This window comes from Lottia gigantea (genome assembly GCF_000327385.1).
Source record: "Lottia gigantea unplaced genomic scaffold LOTGIsca_74, whole genome shotgun sequence".
Taxonomy (NCBI): domain Eukaryota; kingdom Metazoa; phylum Mollusca; class Gastropoda; family Lottiidae; genus Lottia; species Lottia gigantea.
Genome location: NW_008710478.1, coordinates 104,570 through 125,952, shown reverse-complemented (window position 1 = coordinate 125,952; position 21,383 = coordinate 104,570). Strand labels below are relative to the sequence as shown.

The 21,383-nt window shown below is 33.2% G+C and overlaps 1 protein-coding gene across 1 annotated transcript; it reads right to left on the bottom strand.

Moving 5' to 3' along the window:
- Positions 1-6,171: 6,171 nt before the first annotated feature.
- On the bottom strand, positions 6,172-20,359 carry LOTGIDRAFT_168301 (hypothetical protein; the record flags this gene model as incomplete). The annotated part of the gene is made up of 7 exons (XM_009066188.1): positions 6,172-6,264; positions 7,399-7,503; positions 8,269-8,791; positions 9,368-9,423; positions 11,780-11,914; positions 12,000-12,014; positions 20,333-20,359. The coding sequence occupies 7 exons, from the start codon at positions 20,357-20,359 to the stop codon at positions 6,172-6,174; spliced, it is 954 nt and encodes a 317-aa protein (XP_009064436.1).
- Between the last annotated feature and the right edge of the window lie 1,024 nt (positions 20,360-21,383).

Genomic DNA, 21,383 nt, shown 5'->3' with positions numbered 1-21,383 from the left:
ACGTCTGACACACACCCCAACCTTGGACTAAGTCTAATCTGACACGCACCCCAACTCTAGATTAAAACTAGTCTCACACACCCCAACTCTAGATTAAAACTAGTCTGACACACACCCCAACTCTAGATTAAAACTAGTCTGACAGGCACCCCAACTCTAGATTAAAACTAGTCTCACACACCCCAACTCAGATTAAAACTAGTCTGACAAACACCTCAACCCAAGATTAAAACTAGTCTGACACGCACCCCAACTCTAGATTAAAACTAGTCTGACACACCCCAACTCAGATCAAAACTAGTCTCATACACTCCAACTCTAGATTAAAACTAGTCTCACACACCCCAACTCAGATTAAAACTAGTCTGACAAACACCTCAACCCAAGATTAAAACTAGTCTGACACGCACCCCAACTCAGATCAAAACTAGTCTCATACACCCCAACTCTAGATTAAAACTAGTCTGACACATCCCAACTCAGATCAAAACTAGTCTCATACACTCCAACTCTAGATTAAAACTAGTCTCACACACCCCAACTCAGATTAAAACTAGTCTGACACACACCCCAACTCTAGATTAAAACTAGTCTGACACGCACTCCAACTCTAGATTAAAACTAGTCTGACACACACCCCAACTCTAGATTAAAACAAGTCTCACACACACCCCAACTCTAGATTAAAACAAGTCTCACACACACACCCGACCTCTAGATTAAAACAAGTCTCACACACACCCCAACTCAGATTAAAACTAGTCTGACACATCCCTCAACCCTAGATTAAAACTAGTCTCACACACACCTCAACTCTAGATTAAAACTAGTCTGACACGCACCCCAACCCAGATTAAAACTAGTCTCACACACCCCAACTCTAGATTAAAACTAGTCTCACACACCCCAACCCAAGATTAAAACTAGTCTCACACACTCCAAGCCTAAGATTAAAACAAGTCTCACACACACACACCCTAACTTTAGATTAAAACTAGTCTCACGCACCCCAACTCTAGATTAAAACTAGTCTGACACGCACCCCAACTCTAGATTAAAACTAGTCTCACACACCCCAACTCTAGATTAAAACTAATCTCATACACTCCAACTCAGATTAAAACTAGTCTCATACACTCCAACCCAAGATTAAAACTAGTCTCACATACTCCAACCCAAGATTAAAACTAGTCTCACACACTCCAACCCAAGATTAAAACTAGTCTCACGCACCCCAACTCTAGATTAAAACTAGTCTCACGCACCCCAACTCTAGATTAAAACAAGTCTCACACACCCCAACTCTAGATTAAAACTAGTCTCACGCACCCCAACTCTAGATTAAAACTAGTCTCACGCACCCCAACTCTAGATTAAAACAAGTCTCACACACCCCAACTCTAGATTAAAACTAGTCTCACACACCCCAACTCTAGATTAAAACTAGTCTCATACACTCCAACCCAAGATTAAAACTAGTCTCACATACTCCAACCCAAGATTAAAACTAGTCTCACACACCCCAACCCAAGATTAAAAATAGTGTCACACATTCCAACCCAAGATTTAAACTAGTCTCACACACTCCAAACCTAAGATTAAAACAAGTCTCACACACACACACACACACACACACCCCAACTCTAGATTAAAACTAGTCTCACACACTCCAAACCTAAGATTAAAACTAGTCTCACACACCCCAACCCAAGATTAGAGCTAATCTGACACACACCCCAACCCAAGATTAAAACTAGTCTCACACACCCCAAACTAAGACACACATCAAACAAGTCTCATACACACACACCAACTCTAGATTAAAAGAAGTCTCACAAACATCCCAACCCAAGATTAAAACTCTCCCCCTTTTGGCTCTGCCACTGACCCCAAACCAAGATTAAAACTAGTCTGCCACTGACCCCAAACCAAGATTAAAACTGGTCTAACACAGTCTGTTTTTATAACATTTTATTATAACAATTTGAAACTGTGAAACAATATTATAATATATTTCTTTCTAAAAAGCAGAAAAAGTAAAAATTACAGCTGTATCATTTCTTTTATCACATCATCACAATAATAAAATTCTGGGCCTAAAATTATTTTGATTCCATGGCCTGTGGTTGAGAGAGTCGGTTCAGTAGCATCCAGTATACTGATAGATATTCTTTGTAAAAACAAATTGTTCAAAGAGATTCACCCCATTTTAAAAATTAGTTAATAATGAAAATGGTTTCAAATCGAACATAAACAAAATATGAGCATCTATTTATAAAGAGCAATTACTTAAATGGAATTTAATTTCATAACAAAAATTTTCAAACTTTTTAACATGAAACGGTATTGAATTGAATGTGATGGATCCACTGAGACTTGACAAGAACTTATTAAATTTTTTATGAAAACAAAAGATATATGTATTGAGCTCCAAGGTAATAAATGAAATAAGTCAAATAACTATGAACTAAGAACTAAGCATGATCCAGTAAAGATTTTTATTGTTTCAAAACATTGAGAAATCCACTTTAGTTTAAATGAAATGAAATGAATGGAGTTTTCATCCTACTCTTCTGCATGTAATTAGGCTAATGAAGACAGGCAATGCCATGCAGTGTGCCATGAGGGAAATCATCCACGGACAGTGACATTAGCCTACTCTTTTACGATTTCCAACTTTCAAGGCATGCACAGCCTGTAGCACACAGGGCCTCGGTTTATCACTTTAGTTTCAGGTTGAATGTATATTTACTGAAACGTAGTATGTTGTAGTATAAAAGACATGTTTATATAATATTAAGAGTGAGGAAGTTCAAAGAAACTCCTCAAAAAGCACTGGCCGAGGTCACAAACACTACTTGTACTACTTAAATTATCCCCTACAGAAGTGAACTACTAACATTGTTATGAGTTCTACTCGGATGTGCATTATAATCTCTGCAGAACTATACGAATAAATAACGGCAAGCAAGTGAAAATATTATGCAACTAAAAATAAGATGTATTGACCTTCATAGAGGGAAATAGTCAAATAACTTTTTACTCTACCAGCTGATATACTGTAATTTCAATTTTAAAGGGACAGATGCGCCATTTTTTTACAAATCGTACCTTAGTGTCAGAAACAGGAATTTTTTTTAGCTATACCAAGCGGTTATAATGTTCACAGTTCAAAATTGAAATTTGGGCGTTTATATCCATGTGTGTCTAGAATTATCTGCGTTTGAAAGTACAGCTGCAGACTATTTACATAATATTCCAGACTCAAATCTAACCCTCAAAAACTCAAAATGGCGCACATGTTCCTTTAAAATATATTTACGGATGCCCGGAATACATTTCAAAATCATAATGTGTAGTGTAGCAAGGAGAAATTTTTAATTGATTAATCTGAAGAATATCCAAAACCAACACATTTACAGACTGGACATTCAAGACTAGAAGCAATTTTGATTATCCAGACAACTCTGGTACTAAAATATATATATAGGCCTATATATCACCCTCAATAAGTTTTAAAAATATATTTACATAAATTATAATATTAAATACGATTTGATTGGCTTTATATTGTGACTTGTGGATTTTTGAAGGAATGAAAAGGGCCTATGACTCATTTTAATATGGTGTGTGTGTTTATACCCATCTTTAAGGGCTTGTAAAGAGGTTCCCTGGTCTACTTACAGTTTCTACTTGCATCATTCTGATATCCAAACAGACATGCAGCCAAATTCTGAATCAGCTAGTGCTGTGAGCCTTCTTTGACAATTATGTGGCCTCCACAAGGATTCATAGAGACGCAAATATTCCAAAACCAAAGTCTATCAAGTTGTTTCTGAATTACAGGAACCCCCTAAATATTTCCAGAATGATGCAAATATAAACTGTGACTGTCGTAAGCCTCAAATGCCCCCAGAAATGCCCGGTGACTGTTGTCAAAACATACTGACCCAAAAAAGGCTAAAAAAAAAACCTTCCATTTCCCATCAATTCATTGCACTAAGATAGCAACAGTGAGAAAATTACAAAAATTAAAAATCACAACTACATTGACAATGTGAACACATTATATAACAATATTGGACAGTTTATGTCAGGTGTGTTTTCATTGGTTCATTAATTCTAGTTATCCAATGAAATTCACAGTTGGTAATTCTTAGAACATTCCAACTGAATTTTCATTGGTTACCAACTGAAACCCAGTTTGTATTACTTCATTAGTTGCCTAAATTCTCTAACCCAATGAAAACGTCTGTTCACAATTTGGGCATTATTTCATTTTAACCAATGAAAATATCAGTTGACAATTCTGTGAAAAATTCTATTCTTATAAACAGTTAAAGTCTCCTGTATTTTCATTGGCTTCTAAATTTCAGTTATCCAATGAAATCATCAGTTGGAAATTCTAGTTTTGACATCACATATTTACATCTATTAAATTCATATTTACAACACTATCATACATTTCCATCTTAAAATACTAGGTAATGGATCTATAATAAAGGTAATGTCAGCCCAATATAATTTTATAGTTGCTCAAGATACCACTTCTCATAATTCTCACGGCTGATTTCTGTAAATTCTCAATAATATTTCATATCTATATAAAATAGTAGGTTCTTGTCTTTCCTACAGAAATAAAAAAAAACCCAACTTTATAAAAATATTTAGTGAGATCTGACTATACCTTTAATAAGCCCATTACCTACTGACTGTGCAAAATTTACATATTTGCTTCACATTATTTACACATAAATGCCTACAATAATAATTTTAGCACAACCTTAGTTTATTAAAGGTCAGGTTTGGTTTTGTGAAATTTAATATTCAGTGAAAGGCGCCGGTATATACCCATAAGGAAATTTGTGAGCAGCCCTTAAAGAGCTTTTACCACTTGTAAGTTTTATGTATTTAGTACTTAAAAAATATGATGTACATATCATTTTTAACATCATCATACCCCATCTTTAAACTGCTGTTGATGGTGTAACCCTATCTTTAAACAGCTGTTGATAGTGTAATCCTATCTTTAAACAGCTGTTGATAGTGTAATCCTATCTTTAAACTGCTGTTGATAGTGTAACCCTATCTTTAAACTGCTGTTGATAGTGTAACCGTATCTTTAAACTGCTGTTGATAGTGTAACCGTATCTTAAACTGCTGTTAATAGTGTAACCCTATCTTTAAACTTCTGTTGATAGTGTAACCCTATCTTTAAACTGCTGTTGATAGTGTAACCGTATCTTAAACTGCTGTTGATAGTGTAACCGTATCTTTAAACTGCTGTTGATAGTGTAACCGTATCTTAAACTGCTGTTAATAGTGTAACCCTATCTTTAAACTGCTGTTGATAGTGTAACCGTATCTTTAAACTGCTGTTGATAGTGTAACCGTATCTTTAAACTGCTTTTGATAGTGTAACCGTATCTTAAACTGCTGTTGATAGTGTAACCGTATCTTAAACTGCTGTTGATAGTGTAATCCTATCTTTAAACTGCTGTTGATAGTGTAGACATAGCTTTAAACTGCTGTTGATAGTGTAATCCTATCTTTAAACTGCTGTTGATAGTGTAGACATAGCTTTAAACTGCTGTTGATAGTGTAATCCTATCTTTAAACTGCTGTTGATGGTGTAGCACTATCTTTAAACTGCTGTTGATAGTGTAATCCTATCGTTAAACTGCTGTTGATAGTGTAGACATAGCTTTAAACTGCTGTTGATAGTGTAATCCTATCTTTAAACTGCTGTTGATAGTGTAGACATAGCTTTAAACTGCTGTTGATAGTGTAATCCTATCTTTAAACTGCTGTTGATAGTGTAGACCTATCTTTAAACTGCTGTTGATAGTGTAATCCTATCTTTAAACTGCTGTTGATAGTGTAGCCCTATCTTTAAACTGCTGTTGATAGTGTAACCCTATCTTTAAACTGCTGTTGATAGTGTAACCCTATCTTTAAACTGCTGTTGATAGTGTAACCCTATCATTAAACTGCTGTTGATAGTGTAACCATATCTTTAAACTGCTGTTGATAGTGTAATCCTATCTTTAAACTGCTGTTGATAGTGTAATCCTATCTTTAAACTGCTGTTGAAAGTGTAACCCTATCTTTAGACTGCTGTTGATAGTGTAACCCTATCTTTAGACTGCTGTTGATAGTGTAACCCTATCTTTAAACTGCTGTTGATAGTGTAGACATAGCTTTAATAAGAGCACTGTTTTGTTCTTGAAGTTTAATATTTTCATCATCTAGCTCGTCAAGTTCCTGAAAGATACAAGAGAATAAATTTTCAAAATGGAGGACACAAACAGAGAGACAGAAGATCCATGGAACAAGGAAAGAAAAGTAGGTTCTCGAAATAACTTGTCTATTGCTAAACCTCTTGGGTATACTTTCCTGGATTGATCTTTCATAATCATGAGAATCCATTTACAGCTTGGTCGACTGGATGAGGTTCAAATGGGTTATGTTCTGTTTTTTTTTTACTACATTGTGTTCTCCATGCAATCTAGCTTCAAAGGGAGGTAAATCTGTTTAAGAAGACAACATCAAAATGCTTGGAAATTGTGCCACTTAAAAATGAAAATAATAGAGCTTGCATCCTAATTTTCAGCTGCAGTTAGAGCTTATCATGCCAGGAACCAATAAGTAAGTGAAATTTGTGAATACATCCTTTGGTCTTTTTATTATATGATGCATTTTTTGGGAACATATAACACTTATTAGGATAGGATTCTTGTTCTCATTGGAAAATCGGGGCCGAAAGGAGCAAAATTGGGCAACATGCACAACAAGAACAGTATCTGGTCACGAAAATTGCTGCCAAGAGTGGAATAGATATTTATGCCATGACAAACTGAGAGTAGATGGGGGTTGGGTAACAAATCAGAAGGTAATCATACAATATATAATATCAGAAGGAAATATGCAGCACAAACACATATCTACTATACCAGGAGAAAAGAAAACTCAAATTATCAACATTCCAACCATGCATTGGTTTGAGAAAGAATTGGGGAAGATACACAATTCAAAAACTTAAACTAAATATATATTATATATCACTAGAACATCAAAATAATGTTTCCATGACAACAGATTCTCACCTGCCTCCTAACGATGCTAAAAATTCGAAAAATCAAATATAGAAATTGGACATGAAAGATGGGCAACACCATTAAGTGTTTAATGAGGAAAATTTTGACAAGACAGCTGCAGTAGCTAGAAAGGGGATCATTCAGGTCAGCCAGAAGAGAAATCGTCGAAATTTATAACAAATGACTCCCAAAAAATGGTTTTAATACCTTTTACTTCATTTCATGGAGATTATGAAAAAGTGTAACCCTTTTTTCAAAAGTGCAACCCCTCACCCCAAAAAAATAATTGGTGTATTCTTACCCTATTTAATAAGGAGACTTCTTTTTCTAACTCAGCTATTCTCTTGTCTTTATCACTCAATAATTCTTTTAATTTCTTATTTTCTTCCTTCTCTTTGTCCAGTAACTAGAACAAACAAAAATTGTTGGAAAAATGAAATGAGTTTTATACCCTAAAGTTCTTTCGCTTATTGGGTTTATGAGACTTAATGGAGTATTATATCTTTGTGTATTTCATCAATGAAATACAGTTTTAAACCTTAGTCTGCTTATTGGACTAATAGTTTTATATCCTATTCTGTACCTTATATACATAAATACCAAACACATAGATTTTCAAGAGTAATGGTACCAAATTATCTTTAATTTTTGATTTTCAAAAGTCCATGAATTCTAAACATGCACAACCTGAATCAATGGGGATTTGAACATTTGCTTCATCTGAAAGATTTTGTCTATGCAACGAAACACTAAAGAGTAAGATTGCGCTTTGGATCTCCAATTGAACAAAACTGGCACTAAACTCATTTTATTTCACAATTTTAGGAATGATAAAAACTTAAGAAGTCATAAGATGGAACAGAGTTTACAAATATATATACATGCGAGGTTTTGACGATGATACTTTCGTCTTTATCAAGCAATGATAGAAAGTATCATCAGTGAAAGGTCGTAAGTTATTTATTAAAGTAATTGTTATCCATATATTCATACCTCAATTACTAAATGCCATTTAAAGAGTGTTTACAAATGACTGCTAATGTGTCACCAAGTCACACTGATAGACCAGAAAACCTCTGTATTATTTACAATTTTTATATTTTTATTCTTCTAAATAAAAAAAAAATTACAATTTAATTGCTAGAAAAATGTGATTTGATGCCATTCCTACCTTTTCTAAATTAGCTGTATCCTGGGATTTATTTATAAAGGGGCGTGGTGTAATATGGTAATTAATACGTTGATGGACAGGTGAGGTTGAATCACGGTCCCGTAAGCGGGAAAGATAACTCCCGTACGGGGAATCTCCTCGATTTTCCCGGAGTTGAGAATAAGTTGAATATGTTCTGGGTCCGTCAATTTCTTTCTTTTGTTGAGATTCAGCCTCTTTTTGGTTTTGAAGATCAGTGTCACGATATCTTGAGAGAATTTCTGCCGTTGTACTGTTGGAAGACGTCGTCTTGGTTTCCGGGTCAACAACATTTGAAGAGGGTGTCACTGTGGCAGATGTTCGCGATTCTGAGTATTTACTAGTATATTTGAGAACACCTGATGTGTTGCTATTAACAACCGATTGAGATACAGGAATGTCACATGACTCAGATTGTCCAATCAATGTTAAGTTTGTCTCTGATTGACTAACTGTGCTATCATAATCCTGATTATCTTCTAAATCTGCTTCCAGGTCAGACGGGCTGAAAAGAGAAAGAGTGTGTATATGTGTGGGGTGCTTTCTAAAATAGTTTCTCAGCAAGTTATTCAGCGTATCTGATTTCAAGTTCAACATCCATTTTTAAAGGAGGATATGGCGGGGACCAATCTTGGATTTTGTGTCATGAATAAATTCGTCTTTAACTGTTATTGACTTTTTGAATTCTCACTGTATATTGTTGATTAATATTCCAAGAAAACTGATTTCTAATCAAAATGGGAAAATGGGAAAGATTTTAATCCAAAGATCCCAAGGGGATTTTCTCTTCTGCTAATTTCAGATTAACTACAGTTAAAAGTGTACAGAATCCGGAATTACGAACATATGATTTTTAACACACATTTTGTTTATTCAAATTTAAGAACTTTAAACTTGTAAGTCCTGTGTCTGTGCTTTCGTAACTTTTTCAGATATATTTATAAAGGGGCGTGGTGTAATATGGTAATTAATAGGTAACAACCTTTACTCCGTAACCCTAGCACTTTCTAATACAACCTAACAGTTGACATAAACTTCAAAACTACTCAAAATTAAGAAAATATCAGCCTGGAGAACTTACCTTTTATTTCTACGTGTAGTAAAACTAGAATGTACATGACTTGTATGATGATGGGACTGAAAATATAAAAAATGTTTTTGATAAATTTTTCTGAAGGAAAATATTTCTCTCCTAGGTTCAGACATGAAATGATATGAAATGATTTTCACGTCCTACTTTTCAACTTATTAGACTAATTATTAGGCTAATTAAGACTGAGTTTGCCAAGCAGTGAGCAAACAGTATCAACAACATAAGCAAAACCTTTTTTATTTCAGCTTCTTTTCTGAAACTTTTTAAGCTAATGAGTATTGCCAACGCCATGCAGTGTGCATTAGGAGAAATTTTCTAAGAACAGCTGACTCTTCAGTAATTTCAAACTATCGAAGGATCTTTAAAGTGCACAGCCTTTGGCACACAGGGCCTGGGTTTAGTTCCAACAACAATGACTAGACATTTTTCAATATCAGCCCATGTGACCTGTATCTCTGACAAGGGGTATAACTGGGTATGCACATGCACAATTATCTTTGTTGAACTAGTTGACAATACTGATGTAGTATTTAACAGTGAATGAAGAATGGAGATGACAAGTAAAACCAATGTTGTTATTTAAACAATACCTAGGTGTGAACACTCTACATTAGAAGGTAAATAACATAGATACAAACACATAGACTGAATTAGATCAGTTGTCTGAAGTACTCTACTTGTTAAACTTCAGTAGAGACACAGACTGAATTAGATCAGTTGTCTTTAAATCATACAGCGACACAGCATGAAACTCTGAGTAACAACATGTTTCAGGGTCTGTTTTAATCATCTTTACAATGTTAAGCATCTAATACCTCGACATCATTTAATTTTCTTGTATCACATAAAGCAGCAATTTGATTGGATTGTATTCTAGCAAATACAGAACCCATAAAGACTGCAAATTTTTCCCAAGCTTAACATTATGAAAAGGTCCATAGCCAGACTTGATTCTTCTGAGGGGCAAGTAATATATCCAGACGGGCAATGGTTTATGATGTTTAGTTGCAGTAATGGAATTGGTCCCCTTCCCTCCTGTAGCTACAACCCTGATTGTACATAGCAAGTTAAATTGTTGACTGCTTAGCAACAAGGTGAATTGTGCAATTCAGTAAAACTAGACCAATTATAAAAATACAGCCTTAAATAGCCTGTTTCTAGTACAAGTCTTATGTTTAGTTTTGAATTTCACAAACAAAACCGGGCCAACTTAATAATAAGTTTGATATAGCCTCTACTGGTTTGTTATTTTTCCACCAACTAATTTGTTAATCGTGTAAACAATCATGACATTGTCAATTCTTCCTCCCACAATTTTTAAATTTTACTCCCCGCTTCCTAATTCAATCTGACAGAGTATATTCATTATACTACTCAAAATAATGAGTTATGTCCCTTTGCAACTCGTCCTAAACAAGTATGGCCTGTTTTCACAGATTTGTATTAGGATACAAACATTCTATTGTGTTTTTAAATCTGTTATTTGTTGTAATTAGCCTGTGAAATTGAGAACATGCCTTTTTTGGAAGAAAATCACTTCAACATTCCGACTAAATCATCAGCTAAAACCAGTTGTGATAAAGTTTTGAGGACTTGTTTAAGATTATTTTATTCTGCAGTCACTACACTCGCTATTCTTAGAAATATTTTGTCACTTCAAACCTGTCTTGACGTATTTAGCCTTGAATATTAGTGATTCTTTGAGGACATAAGGCAGTCGCAAGCTAACTTAAGTAATATCAAAGGAATTAATTCAGCGATTGACTTTCAGTATTTCTATGGCGAAAGTTCAGCAACAACAATTCGCGAAATGTGAGTCAATCAGCTGTTTCAAACTACAAAGCTGAGTTTAACAATGGAAGACCAAGAATGGAACCTACAACCACCATTTGAGAAAATACTACCATCCTTTTTTCACATCACTCATTGTTTTGTCCCCATGAGCTGAATGTTAGACAGGATCATGTCACCTCAGTGTTTTGTCCCCATGAGCTGAATGTTAGACAGGATCATGTCACCTCAGTGTTTTGTCCCCATGAGCTGAATGTTAGACAGGATCATGTCACCTCAGTGTTTTGTCCCCATGAGCTGAATGTTAGACAGGATCATGTCACCTCAGTGTTTTGTCCCCATGAGCTGAATGTTAGACAGGATCATGTCACCTCAGTGTTTTGTCCCCATGAGCTGAATGTTAGACAGGATCATGTCACCTCAGTGTTTTGTCCCCATGAGCTGAATGTTAGACAGGATCATGTCACCTCAGTGTTTTGGACCTAATTCTGACATATGTAAAACGAAGAGTTTATTGTTATTATTATATAAATCAATGATGTCAAGGTTTCAACACTCTAACAAACTGGGCAACAGTCGCTCCTCAATATGTGAATTTCATCTACTTACATGTTTATGTGGCTCACTATGATGTCTCAGTCCACCTTCTACTGTTGTGGCTTCATTAAACGTGGTATTTTTCTTAGTTTCTAACGTAGCTTTATTATCAGTATCATCATCATCATCTAGTGAATCTCCAGTACTCTGAAATACACAAGAAATAAAGGGTATTAATAAAGGAATGGGATGGGATGGGAGGGATTTTTTAAGGCATTGCATAGAGTTGTACCTGAACCCCAGTATTCTGGAAATATCATAATTATGGTGAATAAAAATATTATGTCTGATGTAACAAAATCAAAAAAGTTTCAACTGAAAATGTCTTGTATTTTGACTGATAATGAGCATGTGCCTGTCTACGTTGAAATTTTAATCTATCAACAATCAGTGAATTGATATTCTACTTAACATAAAATAATAAGTTATAGTAGATGTACTGATAATAGTAATAGAAACCAAGCAATGCATAGAAGCAATTACATGTTCCTTTCTATACTTTATTTATGTTGGTATTATACAAACTGCCATCTTCAAGTTTATGATATCACAAAATTCTCATTACTCTTAACTAACTGATCTACAGAACTCCTCATAAAAACAATACGAATACAAGTGTAAATACAAGTGCGAATACAAGTGTGAATACAAGAGCAAATACAGGTGCAAATACAAGAGCAAATACAGGTGCAAATACAAGTGTAAATACAGGTGCAAATACAAGTGTAAATACAGGTGTAAATACAAGTGCAAATACAAGTGCAAATGCAAATACAAGTGTAAATACAAGCACAAATGTTCCTGTGGTTGAAAATTTATGCCCGAAACATATTCACTACACTATATGTATTTCTTTGTTCACTATGATTTATGTAATTATATTTTTTAGTTTATTTTTAGTTTATTTCCCACTACATCTCTAAATTTTAATGTCAATATTCAGCCTAAGGGGTGCGAAATAAACTTAATTGTTTCTCAAGTTTCAAAAATTGCAAAAAATACACGTCAATTTGAATGAACCTATTGAGTTAGAACTGAAGTATTTAAAATTATAGCTTATTTAAAATCTACGCTTGACTGAATATCACATTCCTTAAGTCCTCATCTCAATCTACAAACTAGATATCAAGTGTATAAGGATATTTTGATAATAGACATCAATTTTGTTAACTTAAAATAAAGAAATTTAAAGAAGATCAATCAATAAAGATCGTCTTAAAAAACTTTTTTACCTACTGACAATAGGACTGCAAAGATTCACCTATGAATCGATGAACTGTGATTCTTTCCCTCTCATCTATGCATTGCGTTAGATAAAAATTATTGTGATGTATCGGCACGATTATTTATTAACACCCTTTCAGAGAATATGTCACAGAATCCTCGTGTGTGTATAAGAAATTGTGTCATGATTTGATTATTTAAGTATAATTTTCACATAAAAATTCATTTCTGACTTCAAAAATGAAGAATTGTCTTTAGAATTCTCTTCTTCTAAATGATCTCATGTATTAAATAGTGACAAATTGTTATAATTTTAAATTCTTTTACTATTTTGTTTCTTTCCTTCTCGTATAGTGTGTCAAATCGCAATTTCAAAAATCATTGTAGCCCTAGTTGACATAATAATTCAAACTGAGATAAATGGAGTTTTATGTCCTACTCTTCTGCACCTACTGGGCTAATGAAGACGGGCAACAAGATATGAGGAAGAAGGATATTTAAATGGAGACAGAAAATTTGAATTTATATCTTAAAGAATATTAATCAACCTTTGTAGGATGTCGGACAGGCAGCTCAAATGACTTACATCAAGCATAAGTAAAAGGATATATTAATTGCGGACAAAAAATTTGAGTTTATTTTAAAACATTAAAAAAAAAAAAAAAATTTAAAGAAAATTAATACATTTATCTCAATTAACAGATATGAAGTATAGGTACATAATAAAATTTAAATCTATAAAAATATCTTCAGTATATCAATCACTTCAAATTTCATTGACTTAAAAATTGTTAAAATATTCACCAATTGACATGATAATTCAAGTAATTTGAAATGAAATGAATGGAGTTTTACATCCTACTTTTCTGCACCATGTGGGCTATTGAAGACGAACAACACAATGAAGGGTGCAATGAGGAAAATTTTGCCAGGACAGTGGCATTAGCCTGTTCTTTTTTTATTTCCAACTGTCGAGGGATCTTTAACATGCACAGCCTGTAGCACACAGGGCTTCAGATTATTGCCCCATCCAAACGACTAGAAGTTTGAGTAAACCTTAAATTTAAGATATCCTCATCAAAACATGAAAATTCATTCTACTTTCGTTGTCAAAATCCTATTAGATGTATTCTCCACCTTCCTAGATTAGAAAAATTTTTAATGTACCCCATTATGACTAGTAAAATCAGAAAAGGGGAGCCGAATGTGTGCCAAGAATTATCCGCGTTTGAATGTTAAAATGACAACTCGTCAATATTTTTAAAGGAATTATGGGATTCTCTTACATTTCTAGTACTTCTGAAGACTATTTACATATATTCAACATTCAAATCAACCCTCTAAAATGGCACAACTGTCCCTTTAAGATAAAATTCCTAAAAACAAATGATCAAAATAAGAAGGCATTTTTCAATGGTAAATTTAAATAAACAAAGAAACCATATGGTCTCTGACAGGTGGTATAGGGACAAAGTAAGGTATCCACAAATACAACAGGACAATGCAACTCTTTTATCAACACATAGCTAACATTTCTCTGAAATAATTTCAAATTTTTCAACAAAACTTAAGTAATTTTAGCCCCTAGGCAAATATTTCAAGTTCTAATTGAATTGTTAATTGGTTTAAAATTCTTTTTTCAATAAATGAATGTGGTCACCATTATTTAACTCCTTTGTCCTAAACAGCAACAGAATGACATGTGGAATATAGAAATGTTGGTTCAATCTTATATCTAGATCCCTGGCTACGTATCCCCTTCCCTCCCTCCCTCCTCCACTTTTGGTCTATATCATATTGATTCCTTTCGTACTTGACTCTTAGATTTAAGCCTGTAGATAATGGTTTGTATAAATAAATATATAAATTGGTTTTCTGTTGTTATTATAAAAGTATGACATTTGTAGATCAATGTATAAAAAGCGAGGTTAAGATAAATGTCATACATGTTGTATGCAGTTGATAAATAATACAAAGCCTGTATATTGACATATAACAAACTGTTACAGTACACTGTAGAGATTAGTACAGTTATATAGATTATAGATCTCTTCCCAGTTTAAAAAAATTTGTCGTATGTGTGGAAATTTACACTGATAAGTAACATACTTGCGAGAAAATTGATTGTAAGATTTTATTTTAGAAACAGAGTTCTCGTCCCTCAAACTAAAAGGGCTGGTAAAAGGGTTTTATAATTTTTTTAAGTACATTGAGGACACTGTGTGTATTGATTTTCACCATTCCAATATTCTGAGAGATGTCTAAGCGTTTTATGATGTTACTAAGAAGCTTTTGCAAAAGTGACAACATTTCTATTAATCACAGAGCCGCTTATTTGATGGAAAATTGGAATGATGCAAAAAAAAAACAGGAAGCCATAAATGGTCCAGATGCAAAAAAAAAGTTTTGAAAAAATCCCTTAACTTGAAACTTTAAATGATTTTAGTATTTTCTCTATCTGATTGGTCAATCGATGAAACAGCTTACTTCATTATCCAATCAGATTACTGCATTTCCGAAAATCTGGATTTCTTTCTTTTTTGACATTAAAAATTCAAAATAGGCTTTGAAGTGCCCTTTAGGACTAAGGAATAAAAAAGATAAGCTTAAACGACAACATATAACAAATGAAATGAAATGAATGGAGTTCTACGTCCTACTTTTCTGCACCATGTGGGCTAATGAAGACAGGCAACGCCATGCAGGGTGTCATGAGGGAAATTTTGCCAGGACAGCCGCATTAGCCTGCTCTTTTTCGATTTCCAACTGTCGAGGGATCTTTAACGTGCACAGCCTGTAGCACACAGGGCCTCGGTTTATTGTCCCATCAAAACGACTAGACGCTTTTTAAACAACACACAACAAAGGAATAGGATATTTCACTCAAAATATATTATATATTTGACTACAGTGACTCATTTTAAACTTTGTTTACATAGTAATTATCAGTCATAACCCAATAAGGAAAGTTAGAAAGATGAAATTACTATTGCTTATTTTGAAGATCTACAATTTCAAGTGTGTAAACACTGAGTGACCTGAAATATGAAGCTGACATTTTTGAAATCTATCAATTTGCTTTGAATTTATAAACATCTAAATAATTGCATAATTAGCTGAATGAATGAAAGGAGCTTTTCATTCTAAAACTGAATGAGGGGGCGTAAATTTTTGGACCAATGGTCTGTAATGATGTGGGGGAAGACTTTTTTTTTCTTTTTTTTAAACAATATTTTATTCATATAAATATGAAAAGGATTGTCATTTTACATAGTGAAACAATGGTCTGTGGCCCCCTCACATGATGTTTCCTAGAAAATTAACAAATTTTGTTAAAAGTCCTTGTTTTGATCTAACAACACCACAACACAACCGAATTTCAAAGTCAAAATAGTAGAGGAAAATGCTTATATAAACCAACACAACTAGAGAGGTCGTGAACCCAATGTCAACCACAGTAACAGGTTATTACCAACAAAACCTCACACAGTACTGTATATGATATTGGTATTACATAACTTAGTCAATATATTATAGCCTAGCTTATTATTATACTTAAGACAATGATAAGGGTAGAGTTTTTATTTGAGGGTGGTTCCAGGGGGGAGGGGGTGTTTGGTTTTAACCAACAAAAATTGAAACAGTAATGTTTATTTATTAGTGTTAAGGTGAAATGAGAATTACAGTTGATGTATTGAGCACTATTTTAACAGTGGTATTTCTATATCGCTCTACAATTGATGTATTGAGCACTATTTTAACAGTGATATTTCTATATTGCTCTACAATTGATGTATTGAGCACTATTTTAACAGTGATATTTCTATATTGCTCTACAATTGATGTATTGAACACTATTTTAACAGTGGTATTTCTATATCACTCTACAATTGATGTATTGAGCACTATTTTAACAGTGGTATTTCTATATCGCTCTACAATTGGTGTATTGAGCACTATTTTAACAGTGGTATTTCTATATCGCTCTACAATTGATGTGTTGAGCACTATTTTATCAGTGGTATTTCTATATCACTCTATAATTGATGTATTGATCAATATTTTAACAGTGGTATTTCTATATCGCTCTACAATTGATGTATTGAGCACTTTTTTAACAGTGATATTTCTATATCGCTCTACAATTGATGTATTGAGCACTATGTTAACAGTGGTATTTCTATATCACTCTATAATTGATATATTGAGCACTATTCTAACAGTGATATTTCTATATCACTCTATAATTGATATATTGAGCACTATTCTAACAGTGGTATTTCTATATCGCTCTACAATTGATGTATTGAGCACTATTTTAACAGTGATATTTCTATATTGCTCTACAATTGATGTATTGAACACTATTTTAACAGTGGTTTTTCTATATCACTCTACAATTGATATATTGAGCACTATTTTAACAGTGGTATTTCTATATCGCTCTACAATTGATGTATTGAGCACTATTTTAACAGTGATATTTCTATATCGCTCTACAATTGGTGTACTGAGCACTATTTTAACAGTGATATTTCTATATTGCTCTACAATTGATGTATTGAGCACTATTTTAACAGTGATATTTCTATATTGCTCTACAATTGATGTATTGAACACTATTTTAACAGTGGTTTTTCTATATCACTCTACAATTGATGTATTGAGCACTATTTTAACAGTGGTATTTCTATATCGCTCTACAATTGGTGTATTGAGAACTATTATAACAGTGGTATTTCTATATCGCTCTACAATTGATGTGTTGAGCACTATTTTAACAGTGGTATTTCTATATCGCTCTACAATTGATGTATTGAGCACTATTTTAACAGTGATATTTCTATATCGCTCTACAATTGATGTATTGAGCACTATGTTAACAGTGGTATTTCTATATCACTCTATAATTGATATATTGAGCACTATTCTAACAGTGATATTTCTATATCACTCTATAATTGATATATTGAGCACTATTCTAACAGTGGTATTTCTATATCACTCTATAATTGATGTATTGAGCACTATTTTAACAGTGATATTTCTATATCTCTCTACAATTGATGTATTGAGCACTATTTTAACAGTGGTATTTCTATATTGCTCTACAATTGATGTATTGAACACTATTTTAACAGTGATATTTCTATATTAATCTACAATTGGTGTATTGAACACTATTTTAACAGTGATATTTCTATATTAATCTACAATTGGTGTATTGAACACTATTTTAACAGTGATATTTCTATATTAATCTACAATTGATGTATTGAACACTATTTTAACAGTGATATTTCTATATTAATCTACAATTGATGTATTGAACACTATTTTAGCAGTGGTATTTTCCATATCACTCTACAATTGATGTATTGAGCACTATTTTAACAGTGATATTTCTATATTAATCTACAATTGATGTATTGAGCACTATTTTAACAGTGATATTTCTATATTAATCTACAATTGATGTATTGAGCACTATTTTAACAGTGATATTTCTATATTAATCTACAATTGATGTATTGAACACTATTTTAGCAGTGGTATTTTCTATATCACTCTACAATTGATGTATTGAGCACTATTTTAACAGTGGTATTTCTATATCACTCTACAATTGATGTATTGAGCACTATTTTAACAGTGATATTTCTATATTAATCTACAATTGATGTATTGAGCACTATTTTAACAGTGATATTTCTATATCATTCTACAATTGATGAATTGAACATTACCTTAACAGTGATATTTCTATATTAATCTACAATTGATGTATCTAACACTATTTTAACAGTGGTATTTCTATATTGCTCTACAATTGATGTATTGAGCACTATTTTAACAGTGGTATTTCTATATTGCTCTATAATTGATGTATTGAACACTATTTTAACAGTGGTATTTCTATATCACTCTACAATTGATGTATTGAACACTATTTTAACAGTGGTATTTCTATATCACTCTACAATTGATGTATTGGACACTATTTTAACAGTGGTATTTCTATATTAATCTACAATTGATGTGTTGAGCACTATTTTAACAGTGAAAATAATTTATTGTATTGTTTAAATATAGTCAAGCTTATTATTATACTTTAGACAATGAAATATAAAGAAGATGAAGGGGAGGGGGAAGGCGTTTGTTTTTAAATACTGGTATAATGTTATTACCAACAAAAAGTCAAACAGTAATCATATTGGTGTTATATAACTTTAATCATTATACTTTACTGTGGCCAAGCTTACTATTGATGTACTGTAGACAATGATATAAAGTGCATACTGTAAATTTGAGGAGGGGGGACTGGGTATAATCACATCCTGGTACAAGGTTATCACCAACAAAAAGTCAAACAGTATGGAATATAATATGTATGTTATATATGTAATCAATATATACTCTACTCTTGTCTAGTTTGTTATTATACTTTACACACAATGATATGAAGGATAGAGTTTGTATTTGAGAGGAGAGGGGGGGGGGGGGGGGGGTGTTATCAAATTCTGTTAGGTTATTATCAACAAAAATTGATTATTGATCGAAATTTGGTAATCGATACCCAGCCCTAACAGTTTACGAGTCAAAATAACCTCCTTCGTGATCCAATATTTCCCATGATTAGCCAAAATCAAAAGCCAAGGAACTTCTGCCATTGGTAGATCGATCTAGATTCTACACTTGGAACAATTGCTACCTAATTTATATAAAACTTTAATTTGATTAACCAAGCTATAAGACCAGGATGAGAAAGAAGATATTTGAGAAAATACAGGTGTTGATGGTTGTTGATTATTTTTTATTAATTTATTATTTACTGTTTGTGTCTGTATAAGTCTATATCAATTGGTCTATCATATAGACTATATGGTAAATGATATATAAACACTTATATATACTTGAAGATAAGTGGGCATTATCACTGATAATACACACTTCAGGACACTTGAACCACTCTTTAAAGGGAATGTAAATTATCAAAGTAAAGGTCGAGTTCCCGAATTGAAAACACCAATGTCACATGCTTTAGAAAACAAACAATGTACTCTTATTAAAAGATATCCAGGAATGTTCCAATCAAACATGACTGGCAAATACAGTCAAAACGACCACCCCAGACTGTGGATTTAACAATCTTGTGGAGAATTTTTGAGAACGCTTCAGCATTTGGCAAGGACACACAACTCAACAGCAGCTAGACCCGATTAGTAAAAACCTACAAGTGAATGATGATACAGACGCTTTTTAAGCAAGTTAGGAAATCTTAGAATTATTTACCTGAGAAATGCCCTTATTTCAAGAGAAAACCAAAAATCCTTAACTTACCTGGACATACAACTCTACCAAACTCATTTTTCTAACCAAGACTTGAAATTCTCAAAGCTACTACTCAAATCTCACACAAAATATCCGATTCATTCCAAAAAAATGTGACACAAATATTTAGAATTCTTGAAAAACCAACTTGATCTCGAAAAGTCTACATCTAAACTTTAACTTTGTGTGTTTAGAACGAAATCATTGACGTTGTTAGCTAAGTAAGTTTTTGTATTTCCTAACCAGATCTATAACATTGTCGTAGCCAAAAAATGGCAACCAGTCCAGACCAAATGAAAACAAAACGTTAAAAATGCGACGAGTTTGTTCAAGGAGACTTAAAGAGTATTTAATCAGTAATTAAGTCCGCCAATCTCACAAAAATGCCGCCATAAAGGAAAAATTCCCAGATTTTGTTTTCAGAGAAAAAATAACATTCAATAACAAGGTGTACAAGATTTGCCTCTTTGCTCTTAAGCTGCGAATAGACGAGGTGTGCGGTGCAGTGTACGTTGTGGAATGATCGCGCTACAGTAGAAAACAGAAACATCCATTTTTTTTTACCAGTATAACAACTTGGGTTCATAAGGATCCTGTCTACCGACTGATCTTTCCTGGATTATCCGTATCTATTTACAGCTGGGTCATCTCGAATATCAAGAAAAGATGACGTATTCTGTGAACCCTTCCTTAATCCATTTAAGGATCACAGGACCCAAAGGACCGGTTTCACAAATCTTTTCTCAAAAGTGTGTTATATCTGACACTTGGGTCAGTTTTTAGAATAAGAGTTTTTTAGAAAGAGGGCTAAGAATTTGAACATTATGGCCATCTTGACATCATATTCCCATCAAATTTCAAGATTAATGAAATTTTACATTTCAACCCATATTGGCAAATCTATCCAACCACATTTAAACCAAACAGACTGAATGTGTAGACAAGAATTTGAGACATTTGGGAAATGTTGAATCAAACCCAAGATGGCGGCCACAAGAAAACCTCAATGACTGAATGTTGGTTTATTTTATTAACTAACTTAAGTGACCAACTCTTAGCT